The following is a 27,697-nucleotide window of genomic DNA, read 5'->3' as shown; positions in this document are numbered from 1 at the left end:
ATCTACCTAACCTGCATGTCTTTGTACCATGGGAGGGTAACTCCATGGACACAAGAAACACATGAAAACTCCAGGTAGGGGACATTTGAGATGCAAATGCAGCAGCTCTATAATTGCATTGTCATGATGAAGGTGTCATGTGGCCATGACAGCCTTGAGGTTACCAAAAGTTGCACCACCATGTGACATTACCAACATGTTACCTCTAGCATCCAAATTTTTAAATTAGTGTGAAAATTCTTCTGATTAAGTTAGAAAGTTCTTTATTTCATTTTAGTTTATTATTTTGGTCCGGTTGTAGTTGCCTAGTACCTTTTGATCTTTTGGCTTTAACCTCCTACTTGCTCATTTGGTTTATGATTTTAGCTCTTTATTTCCTGATCCTCATGTTAATTTACCCTTTATTTTGCCACTTTTGCATAATGGCTTTGCAGATTCAAGTCCAATCAATCACTAGTATCAATTCTTCATTTATGGTTTTCCTACAAAACTAGTAAAGGGGCAAACTACCTGAGTCCTCTCTCTCTTTAGCATACAGTAGGGTCTCTGAAAGTAACTGAAATTAAAGCAGGGTCTTTGCTATCTATGTGGGAACACTTTGTTGCCTCCTGCCGGCCCTGGAAGAGCTACATGAACCTTCTGCCAGTCCACCACTGCATTGGCACTACCTTGCCAAACCTGGTAATCCTTCACTACAGTTATTTGATTTCCTATTGTGTTTTTTCACAACGTAAGAGCTTAGTTTGTGCATATAATATACCTTGTATACTTGTGTATAAGTTCTCCCGCAGATAAGTCGGGACTTGATTTTATCATATAATTTCTGGTATTATATAATGTCGGTCCGTATAAGTCGAATGCAGAAAACTATTAGTCTATTAGTCCAAGAGATTATGATATGCTAACGCTCGCCTGAGAGAATAACCATGGAGTACACTACCTTTTCTTCTATGTATTGTGCCTACGTGACCACACGGTAATACCCAAACTATTCCGAAAGCAACATTTGCACTGATTTGTGTCATACAACTTTATCGCAAGAGCATCCCTTATCTACGATGGAGTGTTCGATCAGAAGAAAATATGAAGCTGGTTTTAAATTAAACATTGTTGAAGTAGCGAAAGAAATTGGTAACTGCACTGCTGCAACAAAATTCTATGTGTCTGAGGAACCGATGTGAACTTGGAAGAGGCAAGAAAATTTTTTTTTTTTTTTTACATTAAGTGCTGTATTTTTGAATGGGTGTACAAGGTCTGATTTTATGATTGATTTTTCGGGTTTCAAAACCCGACTTATACATGAGTATATACAGTATTTCTTTAATGATAGGGCATGCAGAAAAGGGTAGCTTGTTTTGGCTAAAATATTTTTTGACGCCTTGGTTTTTTTTATACTTTTGACATTCAACCCATGATCTTACATATGTTGTTAGGATTGAGTCTTGGTTTTGTTGTTTTTCATTGTTTTGTAAATGTTGTCATTTTCCTCCATTCATGCGTTTACCCTTTGCTTACATTTAGTGTAATGTTTATAGTTTTACCTCATCCATGTCCTGAATTATTTTCAATAAGGGCCTTCAGGTAAAACCATGTATGTTATTGTTCTATATAAATCCTACCTTTAAATTTTATTTGTGACTTTTGCTTCAGTTTGCTTTATCTTTCTTTTTAAAAGTTTCTGTGTTAGTTGATTATTCTTAACAAGTTATCCTTTCTTAATTATGCTAACAAAAGCAATGATGTTATCCTTAGATTTTAATAGCTTAATTATGTATCTTATTAGTTGTGATGGGTGTGTGATGAAATCTTTAATTGATTTACAATTCCAAAATGTTTTAATTACCATATATACTCGTGGATAAGTTCTCCCCGTGGATAAGTCGGAACTTGATTTTACTGTATAATTACTGGTATTTTATAATGTCGGTCATACTGTATAAGTCAAAATGCGGAAACTCACGCTATTGGTCCAAGAGATTATGATATGCTAATGCCCCACCTGAGAGAGTAACCACTGAGCACACTGCCTTGTTTTTTTTCCTAGGTGGATGCAGCAATGCGCTGTATCAGCGCGTGCTCCTAACCTCTCTCTCTCTCTCTATTGTGCCTATGTGACCACATGATAATACCCTGAACTATTCAGAAGCAACGTTTGCACTAATTTGTGTTTTTTGTATCTCACACCTTCATACACCTTTATCGTAAGAGCATCACTTATCTACAACTAGCCATGTGCTCCCAACTACCTTGCGCATGTTAAAGTTGTCTGTTAAGGGCTCCCTGTTTAAATGCGGCTGCCAGTCATGAACTGGACCCTTCGTCGCACAGCATTATGATTTTTTATAAGGGAAACAAAATTACAAAACAAAACCCTTGGACATTGATTCGATAGGAACAGCCTACTCGGAATCACTTTCCAAATAGTAATTATGTGGTGGTGGAGGAGCATTTCTGCTTCTCTCCATTCACAGTTCGTCTTGTTTTCATGATGCTGTCGTTTCCTCTCATGATCTCTTCTCAACCTTTCTTCAATCTCGCAGGTTGCTTTGTGGCAATCCAAAGAGTAAGGAAGAACCAATGCTTCTTTCTTGAACTCCAAACGCCGACTGATGGAAAATCATAGAAGTGTGTCCGACTTATATACTCTGACTGCCGACTCCAAGAAGTGGGTGAACATTCGATTTGGACGAAGTGCTGCCAACGACGGTCGATAGAAACACAAAAAACCACAGTCTCGACAATGAAGCAGGTGTCGACGCCAGATCTAAACACAAAGCACGGTGTCGATGCCAGATCTAAACACAAAGAGTGGTATCGACAGTGTTTGTAAACAAAAGTAACAACCTAGGTGTTGTGTATTCAGCCAGTACAAACAGCACGTAGTCTCCTTTAGTTCAATCCTCTTTAATCACCACACTCCAACCTCATCCAACGATCCTCCCCCTCACTTCCTCTCCTCCTCCATCACTACTGCCCCCCTACTGAACACAGCAGGAACACCACACAAGGCAGTGAATTCGCGGAAAACAAAGATCAAGATCCAAGTGAAGATTATATATAAAGATGGAGCATTCGATCAGAAGAAAATATGAAGCCTGCAAAAGAAATCGGTAACTGCGCTGCTACAACAAAGTTTGATGCGTCTGAGAAACTGATGCGAGATTGGAGCAGGCAAGAAGATGTAAAAAAAAAAAAAAAAAATTAAGTGTCGCATTTTTGTATGGGCGTATAAGTCAGGGTCTGATTTTATGATTGATTTTTTGGGTTTCAAGCCCCGACTTATATGTGAGTATATACGGTAGGCCTTTGCCAACACATGGGATGATATATAATTCAGGCTTCAGATGGGCCGTTTGTGGAGGCAGTGGATTCACTCTTTTGTTTATTCAGCCCTTCTTGAGTCAGGTGCCTTTCTGATTATGGTAAGGATACAGATCTTTGTTTTGTGTTCAACATGAAAACAAACTCAAATCCTCCAGTGTCCTTAAGAACCCTTTGGCAGCATTGTGTGTCCCTCCATCTAGTATGGTCTCACCCTCGAAAATCTTTTCAAAAGTCTGCAGGAGCCCATCATAGTTGTTTGTTACAGTGCTCACTATTCGTGATTTAAGGTTCACTGAGTAGGAGCATTTTCTGAGCAATCTTGAACACCCTGCAGAACAGGGGTGCCATATCCTCCTTGGTAGATTTAAAAAAATGTGGCAAACCCAGAGAGAGATGCACAAAAACATTCTGGATTCACAAGCATTTTGCCCCCTGAGACAACGCCAGGTTCAGTTTGTGTGTATAGCATTGTACAAACACTGAATTTGGGGCTATTGCTTTAACTTTAGCCTGATGTCCATTCAGAGAGGAAGCCATGACAAGCAGCCCCATCATAGGTTTGAGCCAAACATTTTTCTTTGTAATTGTGGCCCTGAATGCTTTCATTTAAAACAGCAAAGACAGACTGAGCATCTCGACCCCTGAAACATCAAAAAAGTCCAACAAATTGGTCCTGAATTTGACCTACAGAATCAACATATCAAACTATGGACAGAAAGTTGTGCATGACATGAAGCGTCAGTTGTCTCATCTACTTGACATACAAACAAAGGAGCAGTTTGAACTTGACCTTTGATTTCAACAACATCAGTGGCTGGAATAGCAGAAGTCAAATCATTTTGAATGGAATGGGACATGTCAGAAAACACAGAAGATGACTTGAAGTGTGTGGCCAAGACAGAATCATATTTGGATAATGTTTCAGTGAGTTGTCTGTACTTACACCTTGTTAGCAGATTCACTACCGTTCACCATGCCATCTGAATGCAGCTCTTGAAGGCTAAGCAGTGAGAAGTGACAGTCAATCAGGCAGTTAAGAAAGGTCTTTTTTACCATTGTTTTCATTGTCTTTTTGCCACCTGAATGTGAACACTATAATTAATTGCATGTTTTACTCTGACCCTGCAAGACAACTTAGCAGATCCTCAAGCCCAAATTTGACAAAACAACCTGAGACAGCTTCATTAAGGGGCATGGCCAAACAGTACTTTCTCTTTGTCGCAGGCACTTCCAGTCAGCCAGCCCTCCTTTGTCATACCAGTTAGTTGAAAAGACTGGTTATTTTTTCCCTGAATTTTGAACCAAATCAATGTTGGGTATTAATCTGCCCTGTTGTTTAATTCTGAGTCTCATCCTCAAAAGAGGAGACTGTCAAATGCTTTTCCAAAATCACGTCAACAATATTAGCATTGGTCTGCCATTATGCACAGCTGTCTAGTTAGCTGGGCTAGTCAATCACACAACATAAATGAATTAACTTTACTAAACTGAAACAAGGAGCAAACTCAAGAATGCTATACTTATTTTTTATTTACAGTAGGATATGTACAAATGAAAATAGTGGGCTATATCACTAGCAAATAACACACTAAGAGCAGCAGCTTGTCTCACGATTTCACTTGCCAAAAATCTGCATGGGACTGAACTTGAAATGCTCTGATGCCAAAACACTGTCAATCAAAAAGAGATCCAGCCACTTTGATAGTTCCTCCAATCATGATGCAGCATCCAGTGTCCTGGCCAGCCCACTTCCCCATTTACTCCCCAGAGACGCTGAGCTCCCCTATAAATTAGGTTTTGAAGCATTTGATCCAATAAATGTCTAGCTTTAGCTGCACTGAAAATAAAACATATTATGAAGTGTCATTGAAGTACAGTGAAGCTGCACTTTAATGGGTTTTAATGGATTATACTGCCACGGGAATATATAAGAAATAAACTCACATTTGATGACCTGCAAGAAATTATTGCTCATTCTGAATGAACTAGCCATGAAGTTGAATACGTTCAAAGCACGCTCTTAGTAATAGCAATGTAAATACAATAGTACCATATTTGACAATTTTTTTTTGTGACATTTTAAAGGAGGCAGAGCTTCCCTTGTAGTCTTAGAGCAGTCACCTCTTCAGGAAATACTACTGGGGACTCCTTTATACCAACAGCAATACATCTGCATAATGCCTTACTTTGGACTTGACAGACAAGTCTGAAGTTTTCTTTCTTTTTAATTTATCTCCTTTTTAGTCATTCTGGCGTGTATTTAGATCATAGTGTGTGAATCTATCTATCTATCTATTATATCTCAGCCAGGGTTCTAGGTTTTATGTCATCTTTGTTCATTTCATTCTTTTGCATGTATTAATTTTACTTATGTTTATTTGTATTTATTATTACTATGTTTCAATGCCTCGGTGATGTTACCATGTATCTTGTGGGTGGTCCCCCAAGAAGTGAGGCCAAATGTCAATCACCACCAGGAACTGCCCTTCCGCCTATAAATCTGGAATGTTTTCCCACAGTTCCTAGGCAGTTCATTTGGAATCTGCTTGGTAGTTTGGTGAGTGTTTCTTTCTATAGTTCTGTACTTTTATTCTTACTGCTCTGTATTTGACCATTCTTCAATATCTGTATTGGGACTTGTTTGCTTTGGATTGCCTTTTGTGTTATTGGAAACCCTTTTTGCTTTTTTTTGGAAGAGTATTTTGGTGAAGAACAAATCTTTTTAATCATAAAGACTCTGTGTTTGCCCTTAATACTAGCTGGGGTTTGATGGTGATATCCCCCTCTAGTGGACATTTATGAAAGTGATTTTGGATTTATGTGTTTTGGGACTCCAAGTTCATAACAATCATAACACAAATAGCAAAATCAAAAAATCCAAGTAATACCTCAGTAAGGAATTGAAACTTAACAATAGACTATAAGGCTGTGGATGGTCCCTCAGCTGCACCAACTCAGTGAGATTCTGAGATTCAGCATAAAATAATAACACAAAATAATTAATAAACCAGACAAAGCATACAAATAAATATTTAAACATAACACAGAAAACAACAACATATTCAAAGACATGAATCAAACAAGTTAGAACATTCATGTGCTTTCAGGGACTTTCAGGGACCGGTTGTAAAGATGGTGCATTTTACATTTTTTTAGTTACTTCATTAAACAGTTATCATATTTTTGTTTTTTAAATATTTTTGCAATGGTGAGTCATATTAAAAAATAACAGTAATAATAGAATGCAATTACATGTGTTAGTAGACTGCAATAAATAAAAATGTTTAAAACTAGCACTTTATGGTGTCCAATGATTGGCAAATGGTTTTTTGGGGATCTGTGACTAATTGTAGTTCAAATTTTTTAAACATAACAGTTCTTGAAAGAAGAGGTAATTCTGTGTTGAAAAACCAAAGTTAAATTCTTGACTTCTTTGGAATATGATGTAGAGCAGAGAAATACTGAATCATTTGTAATTTGCAGATAATGCAGCATGAGGTTGAGGTTATTTTTAGTCTAATGTCCCAAATTTGTTCCCTAAGTCTTCTAGCATTATTAAACCATGGAAGACTCAAAGAGAGTATAATCTAAAGAGAACATGCCAAAGAGCTGAGTGTAAATTGAGAAAAACTAAACTGATTATCCACTACGAGATATTGAAGATTAAAATTAGTGCTGGGTGGTATGACCAAAATTCTATATCACTGTATTTTTCAAATTATACCAGTTTCAAGGTATTTGACGGTATTTTTTTCCCCATGCATGACATGGATGTTAACCACATTTTCCACTGCAATACTGCAGTAGACTGGCTAAGAATAACCTATTCCACTGTCATAAAAACTGTACATTGTACAAAAAACATTTTAATGTACACACAAGTATTAATACAGGTTTGCATGGCGCCATAAAGTGATAAGTTTTTAAGGGGGTGGCACTAATGAAGATAAGGAATCACATTGCATGACAGTTGCAGTCAAAATATAGAACCTTTTTACTGAACAAATTTTGCAAACAACTTAAACTATAATTTTGACAACATATATATTTCAACCATCCAAAGAGGCATTTAGACTTAATAAAATATCCAGAGGTGCTTGACAAATGTTGTATTGCACTCAACATATCTTAGAAAAGGAATAAAAAGTAAATATTTTTTGTAAACCAACTACATTTTGCTGTTAATGTTAACAATCTCTGTCCACTGACACGTTTAAAGTGACTTTTGAAACAACTTTACCATCATTAAACTGCTTAATATTTAAACTAATAAATAATAACAATAAAATAAATAACAGTGCAACTTCCAGTAATATACTATTACTTCAAGGCTTCAAGTCCAGGTAACATTACACAGAATTCACCAAATAAAAATAAAAAAAACAAAACAATGTGCAACTTGGTGATGACATCTTTACCATCTGAACCATCAATAAGTCAATTGCATTAATACTGACCTTGCTTCAAGCTAGGCCAGCTGGAATGCACGGTGGAATGGCTGTCTTTGTGAGACAGGTGCACAGAGGTAACCGTTGCAGTGGAGACGCAATATGTTGTACCTCCGTGTCATCGTAAGTGTCGGTTCATCCCAGGTGAACGTTTGCCAAGGGTGCATCAGCTACAAGAATGTGTTCAGCACCATGATCACTTTCGTTTTTGATCTCCATCTCCAGATCATTTGCATCAAAATTGAAATCCGACAAGTCAGAGTCCAATTCAGCGATAATACGCAAAAAGTCATCCATGGATTTTGCTGTTGAGCATTCACTTTGGTATCTCTCCCCATGCCATTTTTAGAAGCTTTTTGCTCTTCACTACTCACGCACGCGCAGGGAATCGAGGTCAAATCAACAAAGCTAACTTTCATACTAACAAAAGCATATCAAAAAGTGCTGTAACAACAAGATCACTGATCTCTATCAATCGGTAGCTAGAAAGAGGTGTCTCACACCGTTGGAGTTTCTGGTAACATATCGTACTGCATCGCTCGGCCCACAAAAAATGTTCGCTTGCCACACCAACTTGAAAATGTATATTTTACACAATTTTATATAAATTATCGTCTTGCATTCGACATCGTAACTTCGAAAAATCTAAGTTGAACCATCATAGGTAGAGGACTACCTGTACTGACTGATAATAGAGATAACAGAAAACTGATTATACACACATTCATTGTACATTTCTTATTACTATGGTATGTTTTTACTACCATTACTTAAAACAGTTTATTATTTTAATAACTATTACATACCTATGGCTGTGTGAAGCCTGTGTCCAAAATACTGGTATTCTAAAGCATGTTTGGGCTAAGGCAACAACTTTAGCTTAACAGCATTTGCAGTAAATAGTTGTTTGTTCCACATCCGACCTTTTAAAACCAAAGTATCTCCAGACAACAGACACAGCTCCTTTTTTCTGCAAAAGTTCTTCTGTGTCATCTTGTTCAACTTTATCGTCTGCTACATCTTCAGTTTCGGAATGTTCTCTGTCCATTTTCACTGTTCAATACCTCCACTAACGCATGTACTGCGTTGCATGTGTATTTAGCGGTGCAGCAGTGATAAAGGTCCCCCATTAAACAGTTTCCCGCTGCACCACATTCCGAACGTTGTTTAGGCTATTTAAACCGGTGTTGTGGTATAAGAAAAATCCGTATCATAACAAAAATAAAAAACGCTAGTTAAAATAACAGAATATAACAACATAGTCCATCTTGAGAGGCAGTGTTATTTCTCTAGAATGATAAATAACAATGCTAGTAATCCCAGAGTCTTATTCTCTACAACAGATCGTCTGCTAAACCCAGGTCACTCAATGGAATGCCTCCAAAAAACTTCCAGTGAAACTTGTGAGGCTTTTGTTGTATTTTTTAATCAAAAAACTAATGATATTAGAAATAATATAGTACATCTCCCAATACTGATCCTCTTAAACCCCGCTACTCCATTTTAAACAAATTAAATTCCTTCACCAGGATAGATTTACCTGATTTATAAAAAATAATTTCTCAACTGAGACCATCCACCTGCTTCCTTGACCCAATACTAACTAGTTTTTTCAAAGAAGTATCTGGCGTGCTAATTGATAGTATTCTTGACATAGTAAACTCGTCATTAGATATGTGGGTCTTCCAGACTGTCTTAAACCTGCTGTAGTTAAACCCCTGCTCAAGAAAAATAATCTTGACTCCTCTGCTTTTGAAAATTTTAGACCTATCTCTAACTTGCCTTTCTTAAGTAAAATCCTACAGAAGGCAGTCATTATGCAGCTAAATGACCACCTCAATAAACATGCTATTCTTGATAAGTTTCAGTCAGGTTTCAGAACAAATCACAGTTACAGAAACTACACTTGTTCAAGTAGTAAATGACTTGCGGGTAAATGCAGACAGAGGCTGTTTTTCTGTTCTCATTCTCTTAGATCTGAGTGCCGCATTTGATACCACTGATCACAATATTTTTAGATATTGCCTTAGTCAATGGGTGGGCCTCTCTGGCAGTGCCTTAAATTGGTTTGAGTCCTACCTGGCAGGTAGAAAATTCTTTGTTAGTTGTGGTAATTATATTTCAAAGACACATGATATTCTACAATTTATGGTGTTCCACAAAGCTCTATCCTGGGCCCGCTACTCTTTTCAATTTACATGCTTCCATTAGCTCAGATTATCTCAAGGCATAACGTGAGCTACCACAGCTATGCTGATGACCCCAACACTCTTGACTCACTGACACAATGTCTTACTTGTGTTTCTTAATGATGAGTAGTAATTTTTCTCAAACTAAATAAGGAGAAAACAGAAATTTTAGTGATTGGCAGAAATGGATATAATGAGGTTATTAGAAATAAACTTGATGCATTAGGATTAAAAGTCAAGACAGAGGTAAAGAATTTAGGGGTAACTATTGACTCTGACCTGAATTTTAAATCACATATTAATCAGATTACTAGGACAGCATTTTTCACTTAAGAAATATAGCAGAAGGTAGACCTCTTATAGCATTGCAAGATGCTGAGAAATTAGTTCACGCTTTTGTTTTTAGCCGACTAGATTGCTGTAACACAATCCTCTCAGGACTACCCAAAAAAGACATCAGTTGATTGCAACTAGTGTAGAATGCAGCTGCTAGAATCTTAACTAGGAAAAGAAAATCCAAACACATCTTTCCAGTTCTGATGTCACTACATTGGTTACCTGTGTCATTTAGAATTGATTTTAAAATACTCCTTATGGTTTACAAAGCCTTAAATAATCTTGCTCCATCCTATATTTCAGAATGTCTTTCACCTTACACTCCAAATCGTAACCTTAGATCTTCAAATGAGTGTCTGCTTATTATTCCAAGAGCTAAACTTTAAAGAAGTGGTGAGGCAGCCTTCTGCTGTTATGCACCTAAAATCTGGAATAGCTTTCCAATAGAAATTCACCAGGTTAATATAATGGATCACTTTAAAAAACTGCTAAAAACACATTACTTTAACATGGCTTTCATAGCTTCATTTTTGTTTAATCCTGATGCTCTGTATATTCAATTAATTATCATTCATGGTGGCTCCGAAATCCGTACTAACCCCTACTTTCTCTTCTGTTCTTTTTCCGTATTCTGTGGTGGCGATCTGTGCCACCACCACCAGATCAAAGAACCGTGATGTCCCTACATTGATGGATTAAAAGCCAGAAGTCCACATGACCGTCATCATCAAGTTCTTCCATGTGAACCATGAATACAATGAAGACTGATTGAGGTCATTAATGTTAGGTAGAATGCCTAGAGGGGACTGGGCAGTCTCGTGGCCTCAGAACTCCTGCAGATTTTTTTTTCTCCAGCCGTCTGGAGTTTTTTTTGTTTTTTCTGTCCTCCCTGGCCATTGGACCTTACTTTTATTCTATGTTAATTAAAGTTCCTTAATTTTATTTTCTTATTTATTTTGTCTTTTTTCTCTTTCTTCATCATGTAAAGCACTTTGAGCTACATCATTTATATGAAAATGTGCTATATAAATAAATGTTGTTTTTGTTACTACAGATTGACAATTTCACTTACATAATTTCTTTCATCTTACAGTCATTATTAGATAAGTGAGATTTGCTTTTTTTTTACTTTTACGTTTAGCTTAGTTTACCCAGCAAGATGAGTGAGTGAGTGTACAAAGCATCTTGCACATGTGTGCTTCTACTAGAGTTTGACTGACCTTTATATGGAATTAAGAAAGTGTGCACATGAGAACTGCCATTGCAATAACTAGTGTCCTGCTCATGGTTATTTCCTGCTTTATCTTAAGCTGTCAGAAAATGGTCTAAAATTGAATTAGGTGGGTTCAGTAAATAGATTTTGCTCAACTTAATACTTTTTCGTATAAGACAAACACAAATGTCTTTCTTCCAATCTAAACAAAAACATTTGCAACATTATTAATATACAGTACTACCATAAGAATATAAACTTACAAACCTACAAGTTTTGTCAATTTGGTAAATATATAAAGAGCAGCTAAAATAATAAAACTATAAGCAAGTTGTATATAATTCACTTACAAGACTTCTTAAGTCTAAGAAAATCAAATACACAACATCTGTTAGTGCAATCTTTAGTTTTTGAATACATGCATCATAAATATTTTTTATCAAAATAAGAAATGCTAATAAGTACTAGGAGTTCTTTTATAGTGTTAAATATCACTAACAGATCTTTAAGTAATTTATTATTATACAAAAATTCAGCATCAGTCCCTCCCACGTCAACAAAATGATACATCTGCTGTGCTTGTGTCAGTAAACCAAATATTACAATTTGTGTAAATGAGAGCACTTTAAGATAGCATACTGTAGGAATGACAACAATGAAACAAAAAATTGTTAAATATTCCCATTTAATATAAAGATTAATTTTCACTTATGCATATTGAGAATGTTTAACTCTTTTAGGGCGGATGTCGACTTTTGTCGACAGGAGGGGTTGAAGGCGAATGTCGACAAAAGTCGACATCCAGGGATAAAGGGCGACAATCAGCTGTTAATGGCGACAAATCTCACTGTCACGTCACAGGCATTCCCTCTGTGCTTGGAGGAATGCTAGACTCGTTGACTCGGCAAATAAACATTGCGTGTGCGTGAGTTGCGAAATGTAAACAATGGCAAGATGGCACCGACATGTGAAAAGGCAGCGAAGCAAGTGCAGAAAAGAAAACACTTGGCAGACGTTGTTTTGCGCATTATCGCGGAGTCGGACTCTTGATTTTTCAGAATCGGACTTTATTGGCAGTGATCAGGAGATCGAGCAAGAGAGTTGGAAGCAGGCATCAGCTGATCAGACACCAGCCGATGCCGCGCGAGCGGATCTGCTGCCAGTTGAGTGCCTTCGCGCAGCCGATGCATGTACGGCAAGGTTCGCATGGGATAAATACACATACATTGATCCGTTGAGAGCCGATATGGCTACCGGAGTTTACAAGACGGCATGGCTTGTTTTTGGACACGACAGATCACCAGCTACTGTACTTCAGGCTGCTCTCTCCTGATGCTGCTTTTCAGCTACTGTCAGACGAGACAAACAGGTAGGCAGAGATTTTTTTTGAATCGCGGGCTGCCTTTGCATCGCATTCTCGTTATTCAAAGTGGAAACCCACAACGAAAGACGAGATGAAGTGCGCTGTGGCATTACAAATAGAGATGGGACAGAACTGGTGAGATAACTTCAGGGAGCATTGGTCCAAACGTGTTTTGTCCCCTGGTGGCTTAGGTACGTGCTGCTGCAAAGTTTTATTCACTTCTGTAATAAACAGAAGCAAATCCCATGGGGTGAGCCAGGCTATAATGCCATACATAAAGTTCATAAAGTTTCAGAAGATGAAAAGAGGTGACAATACGGTTTTCATGCAGGCAGAAAACTTGGTGGCAGTGGCATGGCACGATGGCAAATGGGTGACTTGTCTCTCTACAGTACACACTAACAATATATGTGAGAAAATGCAGCAACAGACAATTGAAAAATAGGCATCAAAACAACACATAGAGAATTCAGGCTCATACAACATGCAATACAGTAACATTTGTCAAAAGTAAATATTGTTGATTTGATATGTTAAACAATTGCTTTGTGTTCTTTTTTAAAAAATGTTAGTTTTTGGAAAAATATTCAGCCCTGGGAGAAAAGAAACAAAAAAAAAATTAGCCCTAAAAGAGTTAAGTTCTTACAACCAAAAACAAGACTATGTTTTTTAATCATGCTGAAGGATCATCACTTCTAGAAGAGTCCAAATTATCTCAAAAAACAATTTTGATACATATTTGCTCTATATTATTTAAGTTTGGAAATATAGAAAACATAGTAATATATTATTCTCAGAGCTGCTTAATTCAATTTAAGGTTGTGGGGATCCACAGCCTATCCTAGCTTCATTGGCAGCAAGACAAGAAACAGCCCTGGGACTGATTACTTGTATAAATGTTCTTAATGGGGCATGACAACAATGAAAGTCTTGTGAGGGCAAAAATTTGTAACCTGAAATTCTTAAGACATTCCGTAATTATTTATGCAAAAATCAAGTTTTTCATTTATATAAATTAAAAATAAAGATGGACAGCATTGACAAACCCTTGCTTTAAATTTAATGGCACATGCAGAGTAGCATCATCATACCAAGATAGCATTCTTTGAAAAAAAACACGATACTAACATAAATCAAGTTATAAATAATGGTAAGTAAATAATGTGAAAAATAAATGGAAATATTAATTTCAAGAATGCAAAACAGAAAAAAATATTCAAAATGATCAAAAATATATCTCTGATGTCTATAGGTCCTAACAAAGCTCGATGTGACTAGCCAATGATCTTTATTGCCATTTCATTCTGTAAATTTTCCTGGTATTTAAATGTTTTACATTTTGGTATACTGTTTCTGGCTCTCTGTCTTTGATTCTCTTACTGTCTATATTCATATTTCACATCTCATTCTTTTTCCCCCAGTCCTCTATGCTTTTACGTTTACTTGTGTTCAGCAACAGCTATTGCCCTCTGGGAATGAGTGCTGCTAAATTAGGTTTGGCTTTTGCTGGAAGTTTTCAGCCATTACATTTTTTTCTATAGCTAAGACAATTTATACATAATGAAGCACCCAAGACTGGATTTAGAAGTAGGCAACACTAGTTCATTTACAATAAAAACCCTTGCCTGTACATGCTGACAGATATTTAACTCATGCAAGAGTTCTAATGCCCAAGCATATGGTTTTTAGTAAGACAGCTGGACATTTGGTAGTGAAGTCATTTCCTTTAAAAAATTACTTTTATTCAAAACAAATGACAAAATAACAAAGTGTTAAAGAAGGATTTAGTTACGCAAACAAGTTTACAATAAAAAAAAAAAAAACAAGAATACTGTATATTCATTTTTATTTGTCAAGACAAATGAACATTGGATCCAGGTTGGAAGGCTGTGTCATGCTGTAAAAGAAGAATAAAATATAAATCTAAGTGTTTTTGAAGATTTGCATAACTGTGACATAAAAATATTTGCATTTGTTTGACACTGTGAAAAGAAACTTTTCATACATTGGAAAATCACACATTCATCCTAGGAAATTTCTAGGTTAAGCATCTCAAGGATTCATTCATTAACACAGCAATTTCTGAGTCCAATGTATTCACACATGGATGTCTCATTCTATGTAAGGTGAAGGAGGCCACAGAAGGTGCTGAAAGGATTCATGATCATCAATTTAACTTAAAAAATACAATAGTGGACAGTAATGGTAGGGTGTCAGGTTTTTTGCATTTATTTGTGAGTAAAACATACTTGGATGGCAGAAGTTGAAAATATGAAGGAGAAAAGATAAGATATATGTAACTCTATTTTTACTGTTTTAGAATGCTGCACTAAGCTGACACACTAAGCTGACTTTGAAAGGTCATGCCCTAAGCACCATGTGCCAAGATCCTTTTATCTCCACACTTCTTCACAGCTGCCCTCCGTGATTTTTGCTATTGACGAATAACATAGAAGTCACATATCTGCCCCGGTGGTAAGTGGGCTTAACAGTTTTTCTCCTAAACAGCCAAATACGATTATTTCTCAAGTCTCTTATGATTTGTTAACTCACATGGACTTTAGCACATTATACTGACACTTTCTATGCTTTACCAAGCAAGTTTCAGGTTTTGTTCCTGCATACATCAAGCAAGCCTATTCCTGCGTGTCCTCAATAATTCTGTCATTCTATAAAGGTTGACCAAAAATTTAGCATTTTTATTACAATGAGGCAAAACATTTTTAACCAGACAGACAGTCAGAAGTCAATACAAATACTGTATATTTACAATACCAAAAGAAATTGACAGAGTAAGGGTCACTACATAAAGGTTTATGAAACTGAAAGAAAACTAACACAAAATGAAAAAAAAAGATCAAAACAGCAAAAAAATTAATTCAGAGCATCCAGACATCCTTTTACTACTGGTATGGGTAAACTTTTTTCTCTTCCTCAATTCAGGCCTGATTATGGCACTCCTTTAATGAACAGAAAATACACAACAGAAATTTTGGATGATCAAAAAAGAAAAAAATGCACAAAAAGATAACTGCAAGTATTATGAAATATTTAAGTAATAAAAACCTTGTAGAACTCATTGTGGTCACAAAGCTTACGAAAGAATACATTTTTATTCTCTTCTTTTTATAAGCCCAATTGGCTGAAGCTTTTTCATAACAAAATTCATTTGGGCCTGGTCCTTCCAGAAAAATAAGGATAAGATTATTTCATGTGTTCTTATTCATGTAATTTCCTCAAACAGATTTTTATTTTTTATTTTTTTTTTTATTTTCTTTAGTGAATAAAATTCCTTTTCATATTCAGTTATGTTCACAGGTAAAACAGCAACTAATTTGCCAAATCTGGAAAAGAAAAATTGAGCTCTGATATTCTGGCTAAATTAGCAGTATTTGTTTTGAAGGTACAGTAAGTTTTTATGGCTGTCCTTTAATCATTTTTGGTGCAACTGCCAATTCTTGTTTATTGCTGTCATAGTTTAAAACTGCATCATTAACAGTTTAAAAAAAATAATCTAAAAGAATCTCAGCAGCCTCCATGGACTATTACTTTCTATACAGAAAAGTCTTGAAAAGCAGAAAATGACCTGAATAGCAGCACGTATTGCATCTATATAGTGAACAACTGTGCTCATGTACATTTTTACTTGAAATTGTAGTTTTGAACATGATAACATCAAATCAAGTCAAGTCAAGTTGGGGAGCATGCATTTGTACAGTGTGTCGCCACACCCACTACACGAAAAATCAACTTGGTATCCCGGTTTGCAACCCCCCAGGCAGACATGCAGTCCAGTCCCATCCTCTGGAAATGACCCTCTATCTGGCGCAGCCAGGTGTTACGTGGGCGACCCCTTGGCCTGGTCCAGCCACTCAGGTCCCCAACAATAAGAATCTTACGGACCGGATCACCCTCGGGGAAACGTGCAACATGGCTGTAGTGCCGTAACTGACGCTCCCTGACAATGCAGGTAATGTGCCTCATTCGGGACTCCATGAGCAAACGCTCATTCAACACAAAGTCAAACCAGCAGTACCCAAGGATTTTCCAGAGAGACACATTGCCAAAGGAGTCCAGTCTTCGTCTCAGGTCAATGGATAGCATCCATGTCTCGCAACCATATAGCAAGATAGGAAGCACCAGGACTCTAAAGACTTGGACCTTCGTCCTTTCGCATAGATATTGGTCGTGCCACGCACCCCTTTCCAGCGACCTCATGACCCCCCATGCTCTCCCAATCCGACTACTGACTTCATAGGAAGAATCACCAGAGACATGAATGTTATTGCCAAGGTAAGTAAACCTCTCAACAAAGTCGACACTCTCTCCGCAAACAGACACACTGCTAATGGCTGTGCCCAAGAGGTCATTAAAGGCCTGCTAACATCAACAACACAAAACTATGCCTGAACTCTGGCTCACAAATAAATGTTTATTGATTCTTCAATCTAACTTGTTCATTATTAAAAATATTTACAAGTGACCAAGTATCAGAATAGCCATTTGTGAATTCCTACTTAGTCTAAAATACAATACAATTTCCATAAGCAATATATTTAAGGTGCACAGAAACAGACACTGAGAAGTTAGTGACTGTTCTGCAGTAGTGTCCATGTAGAAGGAAGAGTGCTATAAAATGCAGTGCCCCCTGCCTCTGTACTAGGATGAAAACTGAAGCATAGTATGAAGTTCTGTAAATCCATTAATCGTTTAATTACATTTGCACATAGGCAGTCTTCTACATATTTGACTCTGAATTCTAAACATCATTTTGATAATGTCAGCATGTATGTTAACCACCTGATTAATATGGTTTTATTAATTTTTTATTTATTATCACTTTTTTTATTTTTGTATTTATTTTTAATGGTAGGTTAGTGTCATCACCGCATTGCCAACTGGCAGTGACTTTTCCTTATGAGTTTCTTCTTTTTCAATATGGAGGTGCTCATAATCTTGATAACAATGACATCATGTCAGCATGATGAAACAGCATCACCACACAGCCATTATATAAAGATGGCAACGTACACTTATCCGTGTTCAAGCTTTGGATTTAGGAGAGACTAAAATGACACTGCTAAGGAAAAGGACAATTAACCAGAGTTGGCATCTTTGTTATTAATTTGACTTTTCACTTCTAGCTTGAACTTTGATGCTTAACTCATTTATTTTATTTTTGTGTTTTGACTGTGCTTGATAACAACTACTGTTTTGAATTGTCCCTAAACACGGGCTGTCATTTCCTGATTGTTTCTCAAACAACAATTAAAAAGTCCTAGAAGACATGCAGGATATTCCATCTTGACCATAATAGATAACAGATCCAATGTATCATGCCCCTGGCTGTACCTTGAGAAGTAAAAATAATATGCAAAACAAAATACTGTTTTCAATCCTGAATACAATTGCTCACTAATGCTATTTTCCTACTAGCATGTCCACCTTTTTCTGTGCTGTATGCAGAACCAGCTGTGACGGGAACACCTTCAACAAAGCTGTATTGACATCATGTCAACTGATTAGCTTTAGTTTATGTTGTCAGGCAGCTGAACAGACCATACTCAAAGAGTCATTAGTTGGGCATGGTTATAAAAAAAAACTGCATTACTTGTTAGGATTGGTTTTGATGTGTGTTTTGTGCAAACAAAGTCATAGGTTCACTGGCCTACAGACAAAAGGAAAGCAGCAGTTTGAGCTGAAGACAATTTCAGTATTACATGAAAATTAATTAAGCAAGACTTGCATAGATGGTCAACCTTCATCTTACTTTAGCTGGAAGAATGAACATTGTTAAGATGAATATCCTTCTGACGCTTCTCTTTTAATTTCAAAACATTCCAATATACATCAATAAATCGTTTTTTAAGAAATTAGATTCAACCGTAACCTCATTTATTTGGAATTAAAAACATCCATGTATCTAAAGAGCGACCCTACAAAGACCTAAGGCAGAAGGTGATATGGCTCTACCTAACTTTCAATTTTATTACTGGGCAGCAAACATACAAACTATAAAAACCTGGACATGAACACAAATAGATGGACATACACAGGCTTGGTCTGCAATAGAAATAAAATCCTGCAGTACTTCTTTATATTCCTTGCTTTGTACCCCGATAAATGCAAGTTATCGCCAATATACTAACAACCCAATTGTGCTTCATTCAAGCAGAACATGGAACCAATGTAGGAAGTATTTTAAGATAGAGAAGCTTTTATCTACACCTCTGCACGAGAACCACTTTTTTACACCCTCGCAAACATATGCAGTTTTTAATGTCTGGAAAACATTTGGGATTAAATCACTTAGCAGTCTGTACAAAGACAACGTCTTTGCATCCTACAAACAATTACATTCCAAATTTTACTTTCCAGCAACACATTTCTTTCACTACCTTCAAATTAGAAACTTTGTTAAACAGAACCTGTCCAATTTTCCTCACCTCCCACCTCCCTCTATGCTGGAATAAATATTGCTCTGTCTTGAGGATGCAGACAGCATTTCTGCAATATACAGTATAAAACCTTTTTATAGTCCATCCCTTTCAAAGGTCCAAGAGGACAGTGGGAAAAGGATCTGTCACTCATTATCTCAGAAAAGGAGTGGAAGGTAGCAATGCAGAGAATTTACTCAAGCCATATGTGCAAAGCATACAATTATTCAACTCAAATTTATATATCAAGCACATCTGTCTCATTTAAAATTGTCCAAAATGTTTCCAGGGCAAGATCCAACCTGCAAACGCTGCAGTCAAGTTCTTGACTCACTGGGTCACATGTTTTGGGCCTTCACCAATTTAACATCATTCTGGTCCAAAATTTTTAAATGCCTATCAGACAGCCTTGGTGTCACAATCCCTCCTAACCCATTAACAGCTGTGTTTGGTGTACTCCCAAATAGGCTTAAAGTAGAGAAAGACAAACAAACTGTAATCACCTTTACTACACTATTGGCACATAGACTTGTCTTGCTCAAATAGAAGAATACTAATTCTCCTCTTTTATGTCAGTGGGCAACTGATGTTGTATACTATCTGAAATTGGAAAAAAATCAAATTCTCACTTAGAGGATCTGTGCAGAACATTTTCAAAACCTGGCAGGATCTAATCAATAACATTTTAGAACAAGCTTTTAAAGCACAGATGGTCAGATTCTCTCCCCTTTTCTTTTTCTTCCCCATTTATCTTTATTCACTTATTAATTTATCTATTTACTCATTTTTACTAGATTTAAGTTTTACTCTGCTGGCCATGCTCTCTTTCTCAGGGATGGGGGTTGATTTGTTTTTTATCATATTTTTGTAAAAATTGATCTATTTGTATGGAATGTTGTGTGATTTCAATAAAATCAATAAAATTAAAAAAAAATGTTCATGTTATGATACAATTCTAAGTTAAAAAAATCAAGCATGAAAGGTCTACTGTTTTATGCTAAACAAAGTAAAAATGTATATATAATTTCCCATTGGGATTAATAAAGTATCTATCTATCTATCTAGAAACAAGGAAAAAAACAATAGCACTATACTCAATTGATAAATTCTGGAAAGCAAGCAAATATCTGTCATGTTTGATGTTGTCGTTATAAAAGAATAAGTGATAAGCAGAAACAAATATTATTGATAATAATAAGCAGTCCTGTATGGCCGTAATAATTTATATCATTTATAAGAACAGAAACTTCTGAGCTATTAGAGTATAAAAGCTAAATCCATGCACATACATGGGGTCCAATCATAAACTTAGTATATTGATGAGATATCCCCATTCAGCTCTATATAAAGCTTTTTCTATGTCAACACAAAGCTGGACATCTAAAAGGTCAAATACTGTAGGGGAATATACTACAGAAAACAATCTAAACTTGGACAATAGACTGTTACGAATCACACACACAAGAATGGTAAAAAAAAAAAAGTATTAGGCTTCCAAAACAGGGTAAAAAAGCATGCCAGACTCCCTTCTAGCTTGCCCATGTAAGGCTCTCTCCCAGGAAGCCTGGCTGCCTACTCAAACTGCTAGCTTTGACCTACAACTGGCAAAATTTGGCTTCAAAAGAGCTGACATAATAACAAACCATCAAGATAATAAATATATAAATATAAATAAATATTCAAAATATCCCATAAGTGAGGGGATTCCTGCCAACCCTGATAAGTGTAAGAAAGGGTAACAAAAAGAATCTTTTTTTTTAAAAAAAAAAAGATTTTTATTTTTACGCTAAAAGAAACAATGAAAAACTGTTGTGTTGCATCATGCAATATTACAGGCAACAATCTAGTATCTGCTAGTATACAAGGAAGACTTAGCTAGTACACAATGACAAGTTCCATCATGATTACAAAAAAGAAAATATCGGAGTGATCAAAACCATTTGGCAAGTAATTGACACTACAAGCCATTGCTAAACAGCCAATGATAACATTTATGTTTAAATCGTTAGAAGAAGAGGTAGTTGATGGATCAGGTGAAACAAGCATTGTGGCAAACTCGACAGAAAAGGCTTCTTCTCATTGTCCTCTCTGCACGCCTCATCCCATTGCAGATGACTACAAGCCTATAGATTAAAGAAGTGCTCAGCAAACTACCAGCCCCAAACTGAAGTACAAATAACAAAATGCAGTATTTGAAGAGAAATAAGTCGATAATAACAGTGGAGTCCCACAATGCTTCATTATTATTATATTAATGGCACAGCAGTTTTTCCCTGAATTGTAACAAATCAGCTGTGCCCAGTATATTTAATTTCATGTGTCTTTTGGAAAAATTATTATTTGATTAGTTTCTAAATTTAGTGGAGAGGCAGATGTGTCTGAAATACAGAAGAACCTCCATTTAGCCTTTTTCTAGGAACTGACAAAAAAAAGTGTTAAATACAAGAAATTAAACAAGGGGAACTATCACTGATCTGTCCTAATGATATCAGTACAGGTCTGGCTTTGTTTAGGCTTTATTTTGTTTACAGTTACACTTGTTCCTAGATATGATTCAGTACCAACTATACCAATTTACTTTAAACAGTATATGCCTAGATAACATCAAAGAGTACATCCCTAAACCACAGTTAAGATGTAGGACCTTTAAATTAGAATTTCAGACAATGAATGGGACAAAGCCACTTTCAAGATACATTTTGTAGAAAGCATGAACTTAAAATTGTACACTGGACACACCAGTCCCATCTAGGATTATCTAAAGTACTGTATATCCAGTATAAGTTTTAAATTATGAACAATATCATCAAGCACCTGCTATAGTTGGATCACATAATCATATTAGTGTTACAAACACTGTATCCAAAAGCTTAAAAAAACAGGACATGAATGAACCCAAAGAAACAGGAAAAAAAACACTTTGTGAAAAAAGAGATCCAAACCAAGAATTCCAGATGTTGGGATCTGCCATCTTAAATATGTGGCACGCAATGACATAATTTCTCACGTGACTATTATAACATGTGAGTGGCAATGGGCATTAACAACATGAGTCAATGAACCTCGGAATCTGCAGCTGTTGGATATTATCCCATTCCCGTAGAAAGGCCTAACAAAGTTTCTAGCCATTTCCAAGCAGAGGGCCACAATTTCCAATATATGGATCCAGGTACTTATGAGATTAAGGTCAGTAGAGAAGGCTGACAGACAATTCCTGGTTCCTAGTGTTAGTGGAAAACTGAGAAAAATGTAAGTTGATTTCATAAGTACTAGTAATGAGTTTTACATATAAATGTAATTCAGAAATACAATTTCAAAAACCCTGCCTTTTATAGTTTATGTTAGTTGCAGAAAAACTTTGATCTAGTACAAACTGAAGCCTCATATATTTTATCAAACTGCAAGCTCACCTTCCCAAATGTTTAATTATATTTGCTTGTCTTCCACTACTGTACACCGTGACTATTAGTTACGGGTTTTGTTATAGGGCTCACTATGACTACAGTATTAGTGTATAATAAGAAAATGTCATTAATAGATAATACCACGCCTGTCATCTCCATAACAATTATTTTAAATACTGAGCCCATTATGCAGAAGACTATGAAAACCTTCAACATTAACACTTCTAAAGAAAGTTTTGATAATTAAAGGACGGTTATGACAATGCATAGATTCCTATCTGCCAAAACAGGGCAATCCCATAAATGTCAACGCTTCCTCTTGATAGAAAGGCGTTCTCCTGACTATGCTGTTTGAAGCAGTACAACCTGTAGTCGACACCCACAGCTGAAATAATAATGTGAAGTAAGTGCTGACTGTTTTTCACACTTACTGTATGCTACCATTGTTCACTTAGCTTTTAAGTTACTGTTTAGACATTAAGAAGACCACAGCTTGAGGAATACTTCACTTCTATTAATAGTCGCTTGTCTCCAAACTTTCGCTTTCGCCACGTGCATTCACAGTGCATTTAACAGTGACTAGCACACGAAAAAGACATACATTTCTAAACATTGTAGTGAAAATGTTATGTTAACGTATCATAATAATATTTTCCACTTTTAAATACCTCGCCGAAACAACCCTTTAATTTGTGGTCTTCATTTCTATTCAGCCTACTTACGGTGGAAGTGTGGGGTTTGTAGTCTGACTCATGCTTATGATATTTTACTGCAGTGTAACTCCTAACCTCGCGGAACTACACATCCGATAATGCATCACTCTCCCATCTGTAGCAAATGGCTGGGACTTGTAGTTTAGCTTGTGAGACTTTTGATGGTTTAGTGTTAAAACACAACTAACCTTCTGGAACTACATCACCCAAGATGCTTCTCGTTTTGTCCACAGTATGCACAGGTATGTCATGGTAATAGACGGCGAACTCCTCAAGCAGCTCAAGAGTTCCAACCTAGTCAAGCGGAAAATATACCACCAGATCACGTTCGTCAGCCGATACGAGGGAAAATCTACGCTGCGTGTAAGAGCGCTGAAGTTATTCTGACAAAGTTGAGTTCTGCAGTGAAAATGGGAAATGGAATGAATAAGGTATTTCCCCCTTTTCGTTTGCATATATGTTGGCTATATATCTCTCTCATGTTGTCAGGTTAACTTTTCCAAAATCTGTCATATATTATGCTGTCCGTTTTTGTTTTTTTTTGTTCGAGGGTAGATCGTTATTTTGTAAAATTCCCGAAATACCTCGCGAAACAGACGTTCGGCCCTTAGAAAAAAAAATCTCAATACTAGCGTCACGAATGTCATCTGGTCCTTTTGACAGTTGCTGAAAACAAAGTGCATGCTATTTAGGGGCCTCTGGTTCCTTCTCTTCTCCAGTGTGTCCGTACATGTGTTTTATTAAGTGAGTCTAGAGGTCAGAAAAGTGCCCTCGGTTAGTTAGACTGCTCACGCCATCCTGCATGCTAGACAGTGATTGAGTCCATAACCACTGAATCGGTGGGATTTTGTTAGCGTGACAGTGACTTCCAAAATAGACGTATCTTTAAAAGTATTTAGGCAAAAGGTGACATGTTATGGTCTGCGACCCTTCTGTCTCGTGCGAATGACAATCTGACAGAGAAACTGCACTGCGTGAAGCAAAACCCACGCACATTCACGATCTCGTGCGTACTTTTTCCTCATGAGTTCACGAAGAGGAAGCGGCGTTTGCCTGCGACTTAAAGCAGGCAGGAGAACTTCCCCCGCCTTGCGACCTAGTTTTGCGGTTTGCCACACAAACCCACCCACCCATTTCCCTTTCGTTGTCAAATTGGTTGAGTGGTTCGGGTTTATGAGAAAGAGCGGGTGTGTTGAGAGTATCTCGCATATTTTGTGATCGCATTTTGGGACTGGCAGCTGGTGAAATGGTAAGTGATGCAAAACAAGTATAGTACATGTTAGGGAACAATAAGCCAGAAAGATTCATATTCGTTCACACCTTGTCACGTTTACTCTGTCCCTTAGTGTAGTCGACATCGTTAATACCAATTAAGTTAATCACATAGCTAATAAATAGAATCGATGATTTATAGAAGTTCCACAAACTACTAAAGCAAAATGCGCTCTTTATATTCTGAAGTAATGTATGAGTGACCGCACATGAAAACAACCAGTAAGGTACATTAAGTGTAAAAAAGGAAAGGTACTGTTGACTAAGATAGCAAAATTTAACGTAGTACAAGAGGTTTAGGGCGAGATTTATTAGTTTCTTCAAGCATTGCAGTTGCTGTTCTTTTGCAGTTTTGCCACTAAAAATACCCCAATGAGTAACATTTTCTGAAAGACAGTTTGTATGTACTTATCCAAATTTAGGTGATTTTAAAATTGAGATCATCTAGGGACCAGAGCTGGGGTTACTTCTCATTTTAATTTATATGATATAGGCAAAATAAAGTAGGTGCAATTTGGGATTTTGTGAGGTCCACCAAATTATTACAAATAGAATTACTCAGAATTCAAATTTAGTCAAGGATGTGGCAGGTGCTGCGGTGGGTTGGCACCTGCCCAGGATTGGTTCCTGCCTTGTGCCCTGTGTTGGCTGGGATTGGCTCCAGCAGACCCCCGTGACCCTGTGTTCGGATTCAGCGGGTTGGAAAATGGATGGATGGATGGATGTGGCAGGTGACATTTAATATTAATAAATTAAAAGTTTTACATAGAGGAGGTAACATAAGATAGAATTACGCATTATGGGTCTGACACCTGAGAATGCTTCTAATAATAAGGACTGATTTGATTTCCACAGCTCAGTAGTGTACAGAAGAGAATAAAAAGGCTAGTGAAATGAAGAAATATGTTTGCTACTAGTCAAAGAAGGCCACGCTTAAGCTATATAATGCACGATAGTGATATGTTAGCTGGTATATTAGAAGTAGTTTTAGTCCTCATTTCATAAAGATAGTTTTCAGGGTGGATACATCTGTTAGTTTAAAATAAGTCTTTTATCTGCTTGTTCAAATCTGTTAAAGGTTCAGTTTCAGTCGTATTTTGGAATATATTTCTGTACAAAGAGAACCATGGGTACACAGTACTTTGGGGACCTTCATGGTTTGGCTTTTCTTGTATGCTTATGTTATGCATGTACAGTGCATGGGCCGAGAGGAAAGTCAGACACTTTAATTAAATAGGATCAGTTTGCTTCTTCTATATAACCTTGTTAAATAGGAGATTCTGGGGACTGCACCCATTTAAAAATATAATAACATGGCTAAAATAAACCACAACATGAATGTGTGTTTTTAATAGACGTTAACATATTTTGAAGATCCTGGCGTTGTTGCAGATTCTCCTGTTGTGGGTAATATATTTATGTGATAGTGAAGAGTAATATTAATTACACTAAGCCAAGTCCTGTTGGGAATTGAGAAGAGGACGAACAGTATCATAAAGTGTAAATCTCTTTTTATATACTTGAAGATTCTCTTACTTTCTAATTTTAGTAGGTATAATAAGTGAGTGCAACAATTGTTGATATAATAAAATAATTTAAAACACTCAATTTAACATGCATACGCAGTATCAAGTAATGTCTCAAGTAAAATACAATGTAACATTCATCATTCATATTATGGCCAGTTAATTTCCATAATAGAGTTTCTGGGAGATAAATCCTATCCTGCTTGCAATAGACAGTAAGGCAAGGAGAAACTCTGGGCAGGATGCCAGTCCATCAGGGAACACTCATTCATAGTGGGTCAGATTCAGTACCCATAAAATTCAGCAAATAAGCAGTACAGTTTCTTTAGTAGTAGAGGAGGATGAACATATGGCAGGCTTGGAAAAAATCAGAGTTAAAATTAGAGTTATCACTGATTAGTCAGTTTATGGGCAGGATGGACGAACAGAGAGACATGGCCATCACAGTATGTGCTTCTCACATTATATGCAAACGCACCTAAAACTGGGAAGCAGAAATGGACTTACCTCTTCAAAGAAGGTCACTTCCATATGTTTGCTACAAAATTGGTGGTCTTATTTTTCTGTATTGATAGGTTCCCTGTGGGATGGTAGGTTTGTAGAATACTCTTTAAACCAATATCAGGGGATTACAAAAATTATTTTTTTAAGCATTTATTTTTATTTTTTTTGCTTTTTTCATTTGTGTTGCTGCTGTGATTGTGGTATGATCACGTTATTATATATATATATATATATATATATATATATATATATATATATATATATATATATATTATATTTTTGGGTGTCGACCTGGTGACTGTCCATGCTGAGGTGTTTGTGTGTGTTTAGTTTTGACACATCTTCATGGCCCCCATTTAAGGAGCACTCCAGTTTTCCTTTCACATCAAAAAGGTCATTGTTAGTTGATTGGCTACTTTTAAATGCCCAAGTGTGAAAAAGTGTGAATGTGGATATGTGTATGACAGTACACTCTGATGGACTGGCATCTTCTGCAGGAATGGCTCTTTCCTTGCTCCAGATCCTGCCATGATAGACTGTGGTCACCTATTATCCTAAACTGGAATAAGCAGTTCCAGAAAATGAATGAATTAGTGTAAATTACAAACTTGCATACATATAGTACACAGTATTTGTGTAATGTATGTTTTGACATGTCTATTGAATGGCACTGTTTATTTCTGATTGGTTACTCAAGTCTCTGGACCAAGTAGTAGTAGTATTGTCACACGCATACTCTATAGTAAAATTCATATGAATAATGTGAACAGTGTTTTACTTGACATAATTAAAATCATTATGTGGTGCTATGTAGATATTGTCTTGTTTCAACAAGCATGTTGGCCTGGTATCCCCAACCTGCTGGTTTTTATTTCTTCCATGGTTGTATACTGTATTTGCTTAAATTCTATTGCATACCTCTGGACATTAGATTTTTATCACAAAGTATTTTTTGTTGAGTTTTTTTT

At 36.5% G+C, this 27,697-nt stretch overlaps 1 protein-coding gene across 1 annotated transcript in view; it reads left to right on the top strand.

Moving 5' to 3' along the window:
• The first annotated feature begins 23,611 nt into the window (after positions 1 to 23,611).
• Positions 23,612 to 27,697, top strand: part of dusp22b (dual specificity phosphatase 22b) — a 136,091-nt gene continuing 132,005 nt past the window's right edge. Inside the window, exon 1 of the mRNA XM_028804002.2 lies at positions 23,612 to 23,858. Coding sequence (XP_028659835.1) covers positions 23,838 to 23,858 — 21 coding nt within the window. The 5' untranslated portion in view covers positions 23,612 to 23,837. The remainder of the gene's footprint in view (positions 23,859 to 27,697) is intronic.

This window comes from Erpetoichthys calabaricus, chromosome 6 (assembly GCF_900747795.2).
Source record: "Erpetoichthys calabaricus chromosome 6, fErpCal1.3, whole genome shotgun sequence".
NCBI classification, from domain to species: domain Eukaryota; kingdom Metazoa; phylum Chordata; class Cladistia; order Polypteriformes; family Polypteridae; genus Erpetoichthys; species Erpetoichthys calabaricus.
This window is presented reverse-complemented; position numbering and strand designations above follow the sequence as displayed.